The sequence below is a fragment of the Onychostoma macrolepis genome, chromosome 05 (assembly GCF_012432095.1).
Source record: "Onychostoma macrolepis isolate SWU-2019 chromosome 05, ASM1243209v1, whole genome shotgun sequence".
NCBI classification, from domain to species: Eukaryota; Metazoa; Chordata; class Actinopteri; order Cypriniformes; family Cyprinidae; genus Onychostoma; species Onychostoma macrolepis.
In genome coordinates, this window is record NC_081159.1 from 39,861,420 (window position 1) to 39,877,895 (window position 16,476).

At 33.3% G+C, this 16,476-nt stretch overlaps 1 protein-coding gene across 1 annotated transcript in view; it reads left to right on the top strand.

Moving 5' to 3' along the window:
* Positions 1-16,476, top strand: part of gak (cyclin G associated kinase) — a 39,674-nt gene that overhangs the window by 9,856 nt on the left and 13,342 nt on the right. Inside the window, exons 7-19 of the mRNA XM_058775611.1 lie at positions 744-833; positions 1,085-1,220; positions 1,337-1,449; positions 3,366-3,441; positions 7,570-7,690; positions 10,115-10,164; positions 10,251-10,399; positions 11,505-11,627; positions 11,844-11,977; positions 13,950-14,144; positions 14,230-14,347; positions 15,024-15,103; positions 15,194-15,387. Coding sequence (XP_058631594.1) covers positions 744-833; positions 1,085-1,220; positions 1,337-1,449; positions 3,366-3,441; positions 7,570-7,690; positions 10,115-10,164; positions 10,251-10,399; positions 11,505-11,627; positions 11,844-11,977; positions 13,950-14,144; positions 14,230-14,347; positions 15,024-15,103; positions 15,194-15,387 — 1,579 coding nt within the window. The remainder of the gene's footprint in view (positions 1-743; positions 834-1,084; positions 1,221-1,336; positions 1,450-3,365; positions 3,442-7,569; positions 7,691-10,114; positions 10,165-10,250; positions 10,400-11,504; positions 11,628-11,843; positions 11,978-13,949; positions 14,145-14,229; positions 14,348-15,023; positions 15,104-15,193; positions 15,388-16,476) is intronic.

Below are 16,476 nucleotides of genomic sequence, written 5' to 3' on the forward strand. Positions count from 1 at the left end.
CATTTCTCTGCACATGAATGTCTGTTTGTATTTATTCAATGCATTCTTGTTAGCAGCTAATTCTAATGAGGACCAGTTTTTAGCGTTTTACAAAGCAAAGCTTGTAGTAAAGTTGTTATACTTTTATTCTTCTTAAATATTAACAGTTTGAAAACATTGATTAAAAACTACACTATAGTGGAATAGTATGTTTTTTTTATATCATGGTTTCCACAAAAATATTAAGAAGCACTGTTTTCAACGTTAATAATAAGAAATGTTTCTTCAGCACCAAATCAGCATATTAGAATGATTTCTGAAGGATCATGTCACACGAAGACTGGAGTAATGATGCTAAAAATTCAGCTTTGCATCACAGGAATGAATTAAATATTCAAATAGAAAACAGTTATTTGAAATAAGAGACTTCTTTCAAAAATATTACAGACCCCAGACTTTTCAAGACTTGGAATATAGTGTGATATAGCATGTAATATAATGAACTGTATTTCACAATATTACCGTTTTTAATGTATTTTTGATCCACTAAACAGCCTTGGTGGGCATATGAGACTTCTTTTAAAACATTTTAAAAAATCCGTCCAACTCCAAACTTTTAAACAGTAGTGTCAATTGTTGAGCAAGTGTTTACATGCTTTAATCATCCATTATTATAATCCATGCATGCAATCTTTTAACATAAAGACCCACTAAATTATAAATCATTTCCTTTTTCTTTTTTTGTTTCTCTCTTTATCGCTTAGATTACTAGAAACACGACTCCAGCATACAGGACACCAGAGATGATTGACCTCTATTCCAACTACCCAATAAATGAGAAACAAGACATATGGGTGAGTTAGTTTAGTTATGACTTTTTCCACATTTTCTGGAAGACTTCGGAAAAAATAAGAAGGCTCATAAGGAAATTTGTTTTAGAGACAAAGTTGAAAGCTTAAAAAGGCAAACTTTTTTGTCCAAGCCAGGTGAAGAAGGCACTTTGGCATTAATTTTCACATAGCACCTGCTTAGGATACAGTATATTTTTCAGGTTTTTCCTCTTGTCCTTGTTGTGGTTTTTAAAGAGTCTTGGTTTGTTCTCTAGGCTCTGGGCTGCATCCTGTACCTGCTCTGTTTTAAGCAGCACCCATTTGAAGAGGGAGCCAAACTCCAGATAGTAAATGGCAAATACAACATTCCTCAGAATGACACCAAGTACACAGTCTTTCACCAACTCATCCGTAAGCATCCTGCAGGAACTTAACTACATTCCCTCTTACCAAAATCTCTCTTACATCATATCTTTTTGTTTGTTGTGCATTTGTTGTGTGTCAAAAGCCTTGTGTGTTTGTTTCAGGATCAATGTTGAAGATCAACCCAGATGAGCGACTGTCAATCAACGAGCTTGTCAGCCAACTGCAGGAGATCGCTGCAGCCAGAAATGTCAACCCAAAATCACCCATTACTGAGGTACAAACCATCTAACAAAAACGTAATGTGTTGTGATCGTCTCTCAGATCAAGTTTTCACTGGTCAATTTTAGGTTTCATGCTAAATATGCAATGCAAGAGACTAGTTTATAGTAGTCAACAGAAATTTGTATTTTTTTCTTATGGGGTGGGGGGGGTGAGAATGATACTAATATTTATATCCAGAGCTCAGAGTGGCCAAAATACAATACATGTATAAAACTATTTAATTATATAGCAAATAAAATATACGAAAATTGCAATTACCATTTTTTTAAACAATTTTATTTACATTTTTTAAAATGTTCATGATGTACAAACATGGCTGTTGATAGATTTTGTAACTGGCACTAGGTGGAATGCTGTTAATTTAAAATAATTTATTTTGAAGATGAATTAATCAGTATTTATTCAAATACATATATTTAAATACATATATATTTATATATATATATATATATATATATATATATATATATATATATATATATATATATATATATATATATATATATATATATATATATATATATATATATATATATATATATATATATATATATATATATATATATATATATATATATATATATATACACATATACATATATATATATACATATATATATATATATATATATATATATATATATATATATATATATACACACACACGAATATGTATGGATGGATATATATATATACATATATATATATATATATATATATATATATATATATATATATATATATATATATATATATATATACATACACCTTGCATGCGAATACATTCATATAAATTCATTTATTTTATTTTAATTAGTTCTTCAAATTATTAAAGTATTTATTTATTAATATATTTTGTATATTATTATTCATATTGTGCAACTTAATCAGTACAAATTATATTTTATATTTTTGTTAATTTAAATAGTATTAAATATTTGCTATGTTCTTATGTAATATAAATATAATTTGTATAGTATTTATTGATCCATTTTATATATATATATATTACAAATACGTGCTGCTGTCAATATTATATTACATAAATAAATAGATTACATGTATTAAATACGTTTTAAATTAAAATATTAAAAAATAAAAAAAATTCTAAAACAATAACATGTGTATATATCTCAGCATCAGCCATTGATTGAACAACCCTATATAGATTTTCGCAATCTCTCCTTCAGAGGTTCTGTTTGATCACCCGACTGGTTGGGTTGGTTGAATGAGGCTCCTTTGGTGCTTCATTTGAAACAAACCCCTCATTCTTTGACACTCAGACACACACACACACCCGCAGAGACGAGCAGAGTCCCACATACTGATCACAACTCTCTGAAGAGCCATTTAGAGACACCGCCGCACTCTTCCTTTGACGTTCTCTCGTTCTTTCCTTTCCTCCCTCCCTCCATGACCTCCTGGAGACAAAGCAGCATCTCATCCCTCGTTTTCTCTCTGACCTAATGGCCACTGATCTCACTACATAAGACAGAAACAGAGGAAAGACTGGTAAACAAGAGGGAGGACAAGGGCTGTCCCAGCTCAAAGAACGGCTCCTGGATTAATAATTCCTGCACGTGAATAATCTAGTTCAGAGCATCCAAACAGCAGGGTTTGAGTGCGATTGTCAGTGTTATGCTGCTGTATGCACACATGGTGGAGAGGGTGGTTTTAGAGGCGTCTGATCTGGGTTAAGAAGGGGTTTCTCTCTGGATTAAAGTGATTACCACCAACAGCCACAAGCTGCAGAAAATGTTCTGCTGTTACTGACTAGCGTGTGTATTCTGGAGTCTGGTCTCCTGCTTTGCTCCTGATGTGTGTGTGCAGTGGACTGTTGTCCTGATGAGTCTGTTAAGTTCATACTACTGTCTGAAGTCTGTGTATGACGGCTATGAATCCCTACAGCTCCTGGAGCAGAACGGAGGGTTTGGGAACAACAGCGCGCAGCTTCCCTCACAGATCAACAACATACACAATGCTGGTGAGTTCTGCGTTTTTTGGCAAGCCATTTTCATTGTAGTAGATGTGTAACATTCTTTTTATTTAAACACTCCCTTTGTAATTGTTATGATCTGTTCTCCGGACTGATATCACGCGATCTTACAAATGTATTGTAATGGTGAGCAGTCTATCAGTGAAGAGCATGCTGTTGGATCTTATCTAGTCGTAGGATCTGTTGATGCGCTGACATCCTGTGTTTACATGCATTACGTTTGGAAGTTTTTCTTTGTTTTCTAATGCCTTTTTTCATTTTCAGTTCTGTAACATGCATATAGTTAATTAGTTATTTTAGATAGCTGTTTTTTTTATTTTGTTAATAATGTTTGTTTTAACTGTTCTGGTTAGTTTTTATTGATTACTACTTAGTTATTTTTAATGCTTGCATGTTTGTTTGTTTTTTTGTAGTAAAGGTATCATTTTTTTAGTTATTGTTAATGTTTGTTATTTACGTAGTTCTGGTTGTTTCTTTAGTTATTCTTGTTGGTCAGTTAGTTATTTTTTTGGTTCATTTACACTTGTTTTATTCATACAGATTTGAACTTTTGAACTTTTTGTTGTGTTTTTATTTTATTTTTTTACTTAAAGTTATAGCTTTTGTAGTATTGTTTGGGTTGTTCATTTTTGTTATTATTTTTGTGGTTAGTATGTTGGTTAGTTATTGTTATTCTTGTTTGTTTGTTTGTTTTTAATGATTGTTTTAGTTATTCTCAGTAGTTGTTTGGTGTGTGGTGTTTTTTTTTTTTTTTTGTTTTTTTTGCTAATTTGTAGTTTTTGTTGTTAATATGTGTTGTTAGTTATTGTTATACTTATTAGTTAATTTTGATGGGTTAATAATATTTTTGGATCTTTTTGGTTGGTTGGTTAGTTATTTTTTTATTTTGTGTTAATGTATTTTAAGGTGGTTAGTTAGTATACATATTCTCTGCTGTGAAATATTTCATCAGCTATGAATATTCCATTTTTTTTTAGTGCTTGTGTAAAGTAAAGCTCACAGTTCCCCTCTACAAATGGTGACTTGCAGCATTTAATAATATACACAAGTAATATCCGGCACAGCTGTATTTTTTAATTTTTTTTTATTTTACACTTTGATAAACTGCTGAAAAGCTCTTAATACCACAGATTGATGTGTTCAGGAACTGGCTGGGTTGTGTAATCAATGATTTGTGGCTTTAGGCCCACCAGCTTTTGTGGTAATGAGAAGTATTTTGTTTGTGAGAGATTCATATCTAAGAGTATATTAGACTTTATTAGAGAGCGACAGGATAAAGCAGCATCAGTCATTTCATTTACACTTTTGTTAAAACTGCACACGCAGTTTGAATGAGCTCTTTAAGACAGCATCTTACTTACATGACTTCTTACCTGACAGACATTCACACACAAATGAATTAAAGTGCTTATACATAAAGACACTCACTCGTGCCTGCTAGTTTTACAAGTAACTTGTTTCAGGAGTGTAACCCTCCACCTACCATCACACTGTCATAATACTGTCCACAAACGGATAATGCCTCGTACACGCCCCTGCCCCCATATTTACCCCAAGAGATGCTTTCTCTGTGCCTTCTGTAAGAGGATTGACCCTCTGGTCACCATCTGCTGAGTTTACTCTGATTTTCTGAGCGAACACAGTCAGAAAGTGATAATACCTCTCACATAACTGCACACTCGATCTCGTTTCTTAATTTACAGTCTAAATATCAGCCAATTAAAAGGATCATATTGTACACTTTTGTAGCTTTTCTTTTTTTTCAACTTTAATTATATTAACACTTATTATGTTAAACAATATTTGTTGCACCAAAAAACAGTTTACTTTTACTCTCTCTGACTCTGAAAATTAATAGGGGTGTAAGAAAATATCGATACACATGAGTATCGTGATATTTTGTTTGGCGATACTAGTAGAACCCTGCCCAAAACACAATAGAACATGTAATGGTTTTAATGGTTATAATGGGAATTGTATTGGTTTTAATGGAAACTATAATGGTGTCTACTGGTATGTGATGGATTCTATTGGTGGGATGTTAAATCCTATTGGAAAAATGCCCAAAACACATTACAAAAAGGAATTTTGTAATGGTTTTACTGGAAAAAGCTAATAGTTTATAACGGTATTTTAATGGAAACCATTAGAATTTCTGTGATGGTTTCTATTGGGCTTCTATTGTTTTTTTTTTAGCAGGGCTGTATTGATTCTCAAAAACAGAATATCGATATTTTAAAAAATAAATTAAAAACTCAAGACTCATGGCAGTTGTTTCGTTTTGAGTCCATATCCCGACCGCTAGAAAGCAGTCTTCATCTCTGAACTTAAACAGTGACAGGAAATACTAGCATTAGGGCATCATTTGGGCTTTTGTGATAATGTCCGCCCCGGGGCCGCGGCGCAAGCACCACCACGGTTCCGCCACTTGCCGCATCCCGTGTTGAAGAGCCTTCGCCTTTTTTTTTATAAAATACATTTTATACATACATTTAACTAAAGAATCCTGCAAGCACTTAAATTTTTCCCCCTTTACTTGTACTGCACAAAAAGTGGTTCAATAACGTTGAATGTTACAGGGACTGATTATTGCAAATGCAGATCCCAGTGTTTTCTGTTTAAACAATTTTTATTTATGTATTGCTAAGGTTTGCATATGGTGGTGTACTCTTAATGACAGCTTTCCTAAAAATATATCCTATTCCTAAAATAAGAAATATCCCAATAATATCGCCTTGCTTGCAGTATCGCATTGTATCGCAACCCCTGTATCGTGATACGTATCGTATCGCCAGATTCTTGCCAATACACAGCCCTAAAAATTAAGCAGGCTGTTTTTGCTACTTTACCTTTAAGACTTGTATATCTAAATAATCTGTTTCATCTATGCATATTTGCATAGTTCACAAACTTTTGGTTGGGTTATTTATTATCATTATTATTATTATTTGTTAGTTTTGGTTTAGTTATTTATTTAATGTTTATTATTGTCTCTAGTTAACATTTAACTGTGAATTAACAATGAACAATTGTTTTATAGTATTTATTTGTCTTTGTTAATGTTAGTTAATAAAAAGTGCAGTTGTTCATTCTATGTTCATTTTAGTTCACAGTGCATTACTGTTAATCGATGCAACTTCTGAATATATTTTTTCTTTTTAAAAAATATTAGTTAATGTTAAAATTAACATTAAGACGAACAAATGCTATTGGTATATGTTAACTAATATTTACGAATGAGACCTTATTGTAAAGTTTTACTAGTTATTCCTGTTACTAATTGGTTGGTTGATTAGTTAGTAGGTTGGTTCATTTTTGTAATTATTATTAATTGTTTTTAGTTTTTTAGTTACTTTTGGGTTGAATAGTAATTTTGTATTGGTTAATGTATGTTAGTTATTTGGTTTTGCATTGCAATACAAAAGTGTATGAATACCGGCATTTGATATTGAGGGTGCACTGATGTAGTGATCCTTAAAAGCATTTATTCATGTTATCTATGAAATTAATAATAAAAGAACAGAAGCAGAACGAGCTGTACTAGTCTGTATTGTCAGATGTCATTCTAAATAAATGGTTATTATAATGGCAACTTAGTCTGAAGACATTAAAGCCTTCTGAAGACGTTTAGGAACATTAAAATCCGATATAACTGAGACGAGCAGAAGATGTGTGTTGTTTTCATAGTAGTGTTTTCAAAACTCTTAAATATCTTGCAAAGTTTTGATGGCATGAAAAGTGTGCCTTTTAGTGTGAACTAACTCCTACACTGTAAAAAAAGCTTTAGAAAAAGTTGAACCAACTTAAAATTTTAAGGCAACCAGCTTCAGCAGATTTTTTAGTTTGCTCAACTTATTTTTGTGGGTGATTCTCAAATTTTTGTTGTATAAACTTAAAACGACAAGTTGAGAGAACTCAAAATCTGCTGAAGCTGGTTGCCTTAAAATTTTAAGTTGGCTCAACTTTTTTTTATTTATTTTTTACAGTGTAGATCTGATTATTGCAAAGAGACGTTTCTTGTGTGCATGTGTCAAATATATTCATCAAAGCTGTTGTCCCGTAAAAGCTCTTTTGACATGCGTTGGCCTGCAGTTATGTGTCTGTTTGCATCTCCAGGTGTGTACGAGACAGACCCGGCCATGGGTGGAGGCTTCCTGGATATTCTTAAAGGAGGAACCGAAAGATTCCTCACCAACATCAAAGACACTTCCTCCAAAGTCATCCAGTCGGTGGCCAGGTGAGCGACGCATTCAGCCTGCAGTAAAACACCCCTGCGGCTGTCCCACGTTAACTAGTGCACACGCCTTGCTCGAGTGTTTTTGGCTTGCCTTGGTTTCATTATGATGCATCTCTTTCCGCCGAGCCATTGACAGATTCAGCCGAATGAAGGAAGAGGTCGTAGTGGTGGAGAGAGTACTAGTAATCGGCCGGCGGTTAATCTGATATCACTTAATCTAGCTCACAAACAATGCCACCCGCTGCTGGCTTTCAGCATGTTTTCCAATGTCTGTGCTCTAAGTATAAATCGATTCAGAAGCTCTTTTTCATGAGCTCTAGCATTTTAAGGCATCGAAGACACAACGTCCTGACGTGAAGGTGGTTTCAAAAGGTTGGCAGAATAATTATGCTAGCTTCCAGTCCTGGCCAAATTTTGCAGTAGCATTACAAGTATTCTTCACAGAGAGATGGCATTGTGATGAAAATATCCATTCAAGATGATGGAGGACTAACTTGAGCATGAGAATTCTTGATTTATAAATATATTTTGTTTAATTTCAAAATTATAATATATAAAAATATCTAATATTATAATTAAAAGGGGAGTATTTTACCCAAACATTGCGCTACATGCATTTGTTTTTACTATTATAGTAGTTTTTAATTATTTGAATTTATATTTTCAATTTTCATTTTAATTTTATTTTACTTTTAGAAAAAAAAATTCTAGATTTAATTTTAGTAATTTGTCATTGTTATTGAACAAAACAAGACAATGATTTGTAAATACTCCTATTTCGCTTTAAATGTTTTTATTTTATTTTAGTTTAAATGTTTGTAATTTTATTTCTTTTTTTGTCATTATTATTTTTTCAAATATTCATATTTAGCTTCAATTTTAGCTTTATTAGTAATGTTATGCCTTTTGTCATTGTTATTAAATATTCCTATTTATCTTTAATTGTTTTTTTTATTCATTTTAAAATTAGTTTATGTTTTAGTTATTTTATGTATTTTGACATTTAATTTATTCATTTATTTTCCTATTTAGCTTTTCATTTATGTTTTAGTTTTAGTAATTTAGGTCATTTTAGTTCTTATTTTATTTCAGCTTTATTTCAGTTAACAGAACCTTATTTTGTAATGGTTTTTATGTTAGTTACCAATAACAACACTGACTCAAATATGAAAAATAAACATAAAAAAATAAATTATAAGATACTACCTCATTACAATGCATGCTGCACAATTATTCCTGCACAATGTATGTGCAAGTTATGATATCCTATTTAACGAATAATTGACTCATTTGAACCGTTTCTTTGTAATGAGTTAGTCTGCGGCCCCTGCTTTTTTGTATGTTTTTCTGTAGAATAACATGCTTATGCACCATACTCAAAACAAATGACATTTATAAATGTAAATGGGGTCAATTCTGAGTCCATGTTGATTTGATCATCATTATCTTCATACGAAGGTAAATTTGATCTGTCTAATTGCAGTGAGTGGACATTAATCTCTTGGTAAACTCAATCAGCATTTTGTTTATGACACAAACTGATCTACCAGGACATAAATTCCCCTCCACTCCCCCTCCATAATCTGTTTGCATTTATTAATCATGTTTAATAATTACCCCCTCACGTCTCCACAAGTCTGTCAAGTTTATTTCCTCCTCATTTGGCCCATTTTTGCTTTCATTTTGTTTTGTTCATTGTCTTGTTTTGTTCATTTTGTTCCTGAATCACGTCTCTTGGTCCCAAATCTCCAACCCTTTGCAGCTCCAGGTAACTATGGGACAGCGCCTGTGTGTCTTTGTTTGCGTTACGTGTGTATGTGCAGAGATGGTGTGTGAACTTCATGCCACCTTCATCTCATGGCTTTGTTCGCTGTTTGTTCTTAACCACAGTCTGCTCCCATCAGCACAGCATTATCCTGATCAGTAGAGTTTCTTAAAAGTTAAAACAGCTGCCTACTAAATTCATATATGTGAGTGCTGCTCCTCGAATGACTTCAAAGGAATAGTTCACTATATATCCCAAGCCTTCTAATGATTATGAACTCTTATGATCACCAAAGCTGCATTTATTTGATCAAAATACAGTAAAAACAGTAATATTGTGAAATAGACTTAAAATAAAATCAGTAAAATTTATAAAATCTTACTGACCCCAAACATTTGAAATGTAGTGTATATATATATATCAGAATGAATATAAGTCACTTTTCCTTTTTGAGTGAACTATTCCTTTAAGTCTTTGCCTTTTTAGACCCAGATTTCTGCAAAATTTGTAATAAAGTTTGTTGACTGGTTGAGTTTTAATTACTCTTATTCCTGTCGACAGGTTTTCTGTCGAGGTTTAGCCTGTGATCTAGATGTTCTTTTAGTTCTTGGATTGCTGTTGTGTTCATGCATCTAAAGCTGTGTCCTGTTCTGTCTCAGTTATGCTAAAGGAGACCTGGACCTGTCCTACATCACCACCAGAGTAGCAGGTACACTCATCTGTGCAATACGGCTTTCAGATTCATTTTCAATGCCTGAACGTTATTTACCTGTTTATATGTATTTGTTTTTGCAGTCATGTCTTTCCCAGCTGAAGGTGTTGAATCTGCCATTAAGAATAACATTGAGGATGTGCGTCTGTTCCTGGATTCTCGACACGCGGGTCATTATGCAGTGTACAACCTCTCCAAACGCTCCTACAGACCGGCCAGGTTTCACAACAGGGTGAGAGTGGATAGCAAAGCAGTAATGAATGATTAATAGATTACAGGGATCTAAATTGATGTCTTATCCTAGTATCATAAATCCAGTGTTGTTATTGTTAACAAAAACCTAAATTATTACAAATAATTTTTTCAAAAATAAAATATACATATTAGATCACAAGCTGCTGCTTCTTTTTTTCCCCAAAGTTTTTAAAGTTAATTTGAAGCTCTAAAATTAAAACTGAAATAAAAAAATACCCTAAAGCTCAATAGAAAAAATAGAAATAAAATCATATAACAACTTAAATTAGAACTTAAATTAAAAAGAAAACTGAATATATGAACATAAAATATGAAAATATAAAAATAGAAACTAGTTTAGGTTAAAATATTAATAATTGCTATGATAGTATATTAATAAGACTAAAATAACACTGCAAAAAAGAGTTAATTTGATATGAATTAAAACAAGGCTGAGTAGAAATACAGAAGCATAGATTCAGCCAATGGCATGAATTTGGGGCGGGGCTATATTTTTTCAACCAGCAGTTTGTAAACAGTCGTTATTTTTGACAGTAGTGGTAAGGTAATGTCACATCTCACCTTTAAATATGGCATCTACTCTAAGGTTTATTTCCAACACATGTTATAATTGTTTTTCTGGCCCAATGATTTTTGTGATATGGAAAACATGAAATCCAGTCATTAAAATGTAATTTACAGTATTACATGGAATGTCGTGGAATTTGGCAAATTTTGAATTAATAAATCAAAAGTAGTTTTACACTCAATCATATTGTGATTTTGTAAACTTGTTGTAAAGCACTTTATGGCAAAAAAATAACAGGAATTGTTTATGTCTTTATTTGATTACCACTGATCTTGATAATACATTTATATTAAATTATTAATCCAGGAACATGAAGCACAGAATTTCTGAAAAATAAAACATTTAATTGTTTATTGTAAAAACAATTCAATACATTAATAAATTGTTAAAGTTTTATAAATTCAGTTGATTAGACATGCTTTTTAATTTGACATTTACATTTATTACAACCATTATAATGGGGGATTCAGCCATTAAAATGAAAATGAAACTCATAATTGTGTCGTGTGTGCAGGTATCAGAGTGTGGCTGGCAACCTAGACGAGCTCCTACACTGAAGAACTTGTACAGTATATGTAAAAACATGCACCAGTGGCTCAAACAGGACCAGAGGAACATCTGCATCGTACATTGTCTGGTGAGTAAACACACAGCCCTTTTCCAACAATGTTATTATATAAACTGCCCACAATCCAACTATTACACTGTGGTCTTTGTTAACAAGTCCTTATCTTAGTTTTAATAACATTTTAACATCCCAATTCATTTAATTCAGCATATTCTGAAGAAAAATTATGCTTGGGAATCCTGGTGTGTCCTGTCGTCTTCATATTGCGGTTGTGTGTTTTTGTAGGATGGACGGGCAGCGTCGGCTGTGGTGGTTTGTGCGTTCCTCTGTTTCTGTCGTCTGTTCTCTACAGCTGAGGCTGCAGTTTACATGTTCAGTATGAAGCGATGCCCACCGGGCATCTCGCCCTCACACAAACGGTAACAACTTCCTGTCTTTTTCTCACTCTGTGGTGTGTGGTACGTCTTAATTCAAAGGAACCATGTCAGGGCAGGTTGTTCTAGAGCAGAAATAGACTCGGAGGATTAATTCAGAAGCTCAGGTGCATGCACATGAGCAGTCAGCCGCAGGTGTCACGGTTCTTTGGTGTTGAGGTCACTTCCTGCCACAAATGTTCTTCAGCTCGCCAAGAGCTTCTGCCGAACTTCGCAAACTCATGGGACTCTTTTGATTCTAACCAAGTGTGAATGTGTGTGGTTGCTGGAGCTGATAACAGTGACTTTGTCAGCTAAAAGTAAAGGAAGTGACATTCAGTTCTGCTGCTCCCAGAACCTAGGCAACGTTACTTTATCATTTTTACATACTATTAAAGAATTCATTACAATTTGGAATTAGCTTTTATTTTTATATGTTCAGTTTTCATTTTCAGTTTTAGTGATTTTGTTTTGTGCTTTTAGTCATTTTAGTACTTCAATTTTAGCTTATTTAATCAGTTAGTTGCCAAGGGAAAAAATCTAATTTTTATTTCATCTAATACACATATTGTTTTAAACCAGCTTCATTTCAATTAACAAAAAATATGTAATAGTTTTAGTTAAGAATTACCAGGGTTATTATTGTTAACAAAAATTGAAACCATAAAAATATTTTCATTACATGATATAAAATAAACATGAACTGAAAACTTTGTCTAACTATATAGACATATTTTACAAAAACTAAAATAAAGACAAATATGAAACAAAATTACTAAAATCCAAATAAAAGATCAGGCTTAATGTTAAAATACCAAAGGATTGCCTCCAGGCTCATTTATTATATGTGTTACATACTTAACCTCCTGTCATAATTGTGTAAGGTTGGTAAACCTTGTGACTTAAATAATGCATGCAAAAATATACTTTATAGAGGTTTTATGGAAGTCCAAATGGTCACCTCAGTAATGCATAAAAGGACTAAAATGTTAAAGATGCTTTTAGGCAGCTTTGCAACACAGAGAGCACACATTTGTGCAAATATCTCATGTATGATATCTCCTGATGTGTGAAATCTCATCTCATTTTTCACTGTTCATGAGAATGAGGTCAAATGTCTCATTACAGATGTTAGATGATGAACTGTGATGATTGTACTGAATGTTAATGGTACTTGATAAGCAGTCTTCCCTGTTGCAATTTAAAACCTTTTTATAAATTATTTTTAATTTCAAGAATGCTTGAATGAATGCAGTTGACACTTGTTACATACTTTCAATCTCTCCAACTAAACCATACTAACTAACTCGGGAGAAATAAATTTAAATAATCATAATCATTAATAAACGAGTACAATTAAATACATAAATAATTAAAAAACATAAAAAATACAATCACCATTGCGCATCTTTAACAAATTGTACCTCATTTGTCCAGCAATTTTAAGCCACCATAATAAGAAATTGACCAAAATTAAGATGGTTCTGAGCATTTTTTTGTGCCAATTTGGATTTGATTGTGAAACTAGGAGTTTCTGATAGATGTTGAACCGTGATTTTGCAGGTTGCTAATGGTGCTTTCTAAGCAATCAACATTATCATAGTGTAAAACTTCACTATTGCCTTTAAAAAGCTTTTTGTTCAAACCCCTGGTGTATTGAAATCTTTTCAAATATGATCTTTTGCATATAGAAGAGTAGAGTAACAGCCTGTTTTAAATAAAGGGTCAGAGAGGAGGGTGAAAATAGGCATGTAAAAAATTATTTAACTGTTTTTGGTACGAAAACCTTGCCTGATATCTGAAGCAAAACAACTACACATTCTGTTCCTGAGCTACACATGTTCAACAATTTTGTTAATGTTGCAATGGAGAAGTTACAAAAGTCTTGGGTATAGCCTTGTAAATTTGGGTTCATGTCAAGGTCAAAATATGTAGTTGCCGATGAATTGCATTAACTGATGACTGTTGTTGTTTGTAGGTATATTGAGTACATGTGTGATATGATGGCAGATGAGCCCATAATTCCCCACAGCAAGCCTATAACCATCCGCTCCGTCGCCATGACTCCCGTGCCACTCTTTAATAAGCAGAGAAACGGCTGTCGGCCGTTCTGTGAGGTTTACGTCGGTGACGAGCGCGTCGCAACCACTTCACAGGAATATGACAGAATGAAGTAAGTCAACCTTGCTAATGGACATTGTTGAAAAAAAGAATGTACACCGTGTCTGTATGTCTAACTACCTTTGACGTTTCTGCAGGGATTTTAAGATGGAGGACGGGCGAGGGGAGATTCCTCTGAATATAACTGTGCAGGGAGACGTGCTCATAGTGATTTATCATGCACGCTCTACGCTGGGCGGACGTCTGCAGGCCAAAGTAAGACACACACAGTGACTGATATTTATGCATACTGTCCCGGTACATGTTTATTAGTAGAAATTAACAAATGCAAATAAAATGTTAATGACCAGTTGCACTGTAAATTTATTAGGAATGGCATTATTATCATACAAATGGCAATAATGGATTAGGATGTAAACGGCAATGTAAGAACAGTAGTTTGGCCCTTACTGACAATTTAAGCAAAACAAATTTAGGACAAATATACCATTGTGTATCTTTTTAAAAAAAAAATATATATTTACAAAAGTGAATGTAATTATAATAATGTTGTAAGACTTTTTACGTTTTCAGTCTCTCTCTCCCCAATTAACCCCGAACAAACAGATTTAGAAAATAAATTTGTTCAAATGAATTACAAATAAATAAAGTTGTGCATCCTTTACAAATTGTACCTCGTATGTTGTAAATCTGCCCATTTAAAGCCACCATAATGAAAAATGCATTGTTTTATTAAAAATATATATTAATCTAATGTGTTTTCCCTGTTAAATGAATTATCCCTTGCATTTTGTGGACAAAACCTTCTAAACTTGTAATCAAACGCAACAAATCTCACAATCAAACAGCACCGAAAAAAAACAGTGAACCATCTTAATATTGTTCCTTATTTGCCAATCATTGCCGACATGTTATGTTGTGGTTTTTGTAGATGGCTTCCATGAAGATGTTCCAGATTCAGTTCCATTCTGGGTTTGTGCCCAGAAATGCCTCCACCGTCAAATTTGCAAAGTAAGTTTTGCATTACATTTCAGTTTCAGTTTTTGTTGTGCGTCAAAATGTGATGCTCTTTTATAATGATGGTGCTGCGTGTATTTGCAGGTATGATCTCGATGCTTGCGACATCCAGGAGAAATACCCCGACCTCTTCCAGGTGCATGTAAATGTGGAGGTGGAGCCTCAGGATCGCCCTAGCAACAAGACTCCGCCTTGGGAAAACTTTGCCACAAAAGGACTCAATCCCAAAATCCTCTTCTCCAGCCGAGATGAACAGCAAGAGATCCTGACAAAATTTGGTGAGTTTTCTCTCTATTTGGCCATTTTTCAGGGTTTTCGTGTCTCTTTAAAAAGTCTTAAAATGGTATAGCAAAAGTCTTAAATATCATTTTAGGAGGTCTTAAATTTTGCCACAGAATAACGGGAATTGAAATACAGCCAAACGTGATTATCAAACTTGTAATGACCAAGATCAGTGAGTACTGGGCATTTATGGCAAGAGATTGCTTATGATCCGCTGTTGATGAATTATGACAGTGTTTACATTATGGTGTTTTTGTTTTAATATTTTGTGGATGGTTGTAAGAGTGCATAGACATTTCAAAATAAGAGTCCCTGTCCATTTTAAGCATGTTTCTAATTAAAAGTAACACATTCTTATTTTTATTCTGTATATTATTGGTATTTGGTTACACAGTAAACTCTATCTAGTAGGGCTGTGCGATATGACGATATATATCGGATGGACGAAATAAAAAGTCTATCGTTTCATATTATGTTCTATCGTTTATTTCGTGGTGTTGCAAAATACATTGTTTACGGTAGTATTTTTTAATCATTTGGTTGAGTGCGATCTTTACACACCACCACGGGGCATGAAGGGGAGACAGAACCAGAACAAAACGAGGAGCTCGTTCCTAAACTAGGGACTACATCTGTAGCATGGACACGTGTTTTTAAGCACTGCAGTTTTAAAACAAGCAATTTTAAGCCGTTAAAACACAAACAACAGAGCTATATGCGTGCGCTGTCTCCGTTTCTATGTGAGAGGACCGCGTTTTTTTTTTTATTTATTTATTTATTTTTTTTTGCCTCTTTATTGACTTTGAACGATTATAAACACACTTATATGCGTCAGAATCCCCGTCTTGGCAAGTATCCTCATAAAGACAGCGGTTTAGGTCTTAAGCGAGAGGAAACAGCTAAAAGAGAAAACGCATGTGTAACAGTATATTGGATCCGGACTTCGGTCTTAAAGGGGAAGCTGTCCAATATTCGTTCTGTCTGCCATTCATATTAATCATAGCACATTGCTAGAAAATCTCTCACTGCTCTTGATTAAATCACTTTTGTAACTTTAATAAGAAGAAATAATAATAAAAATAATG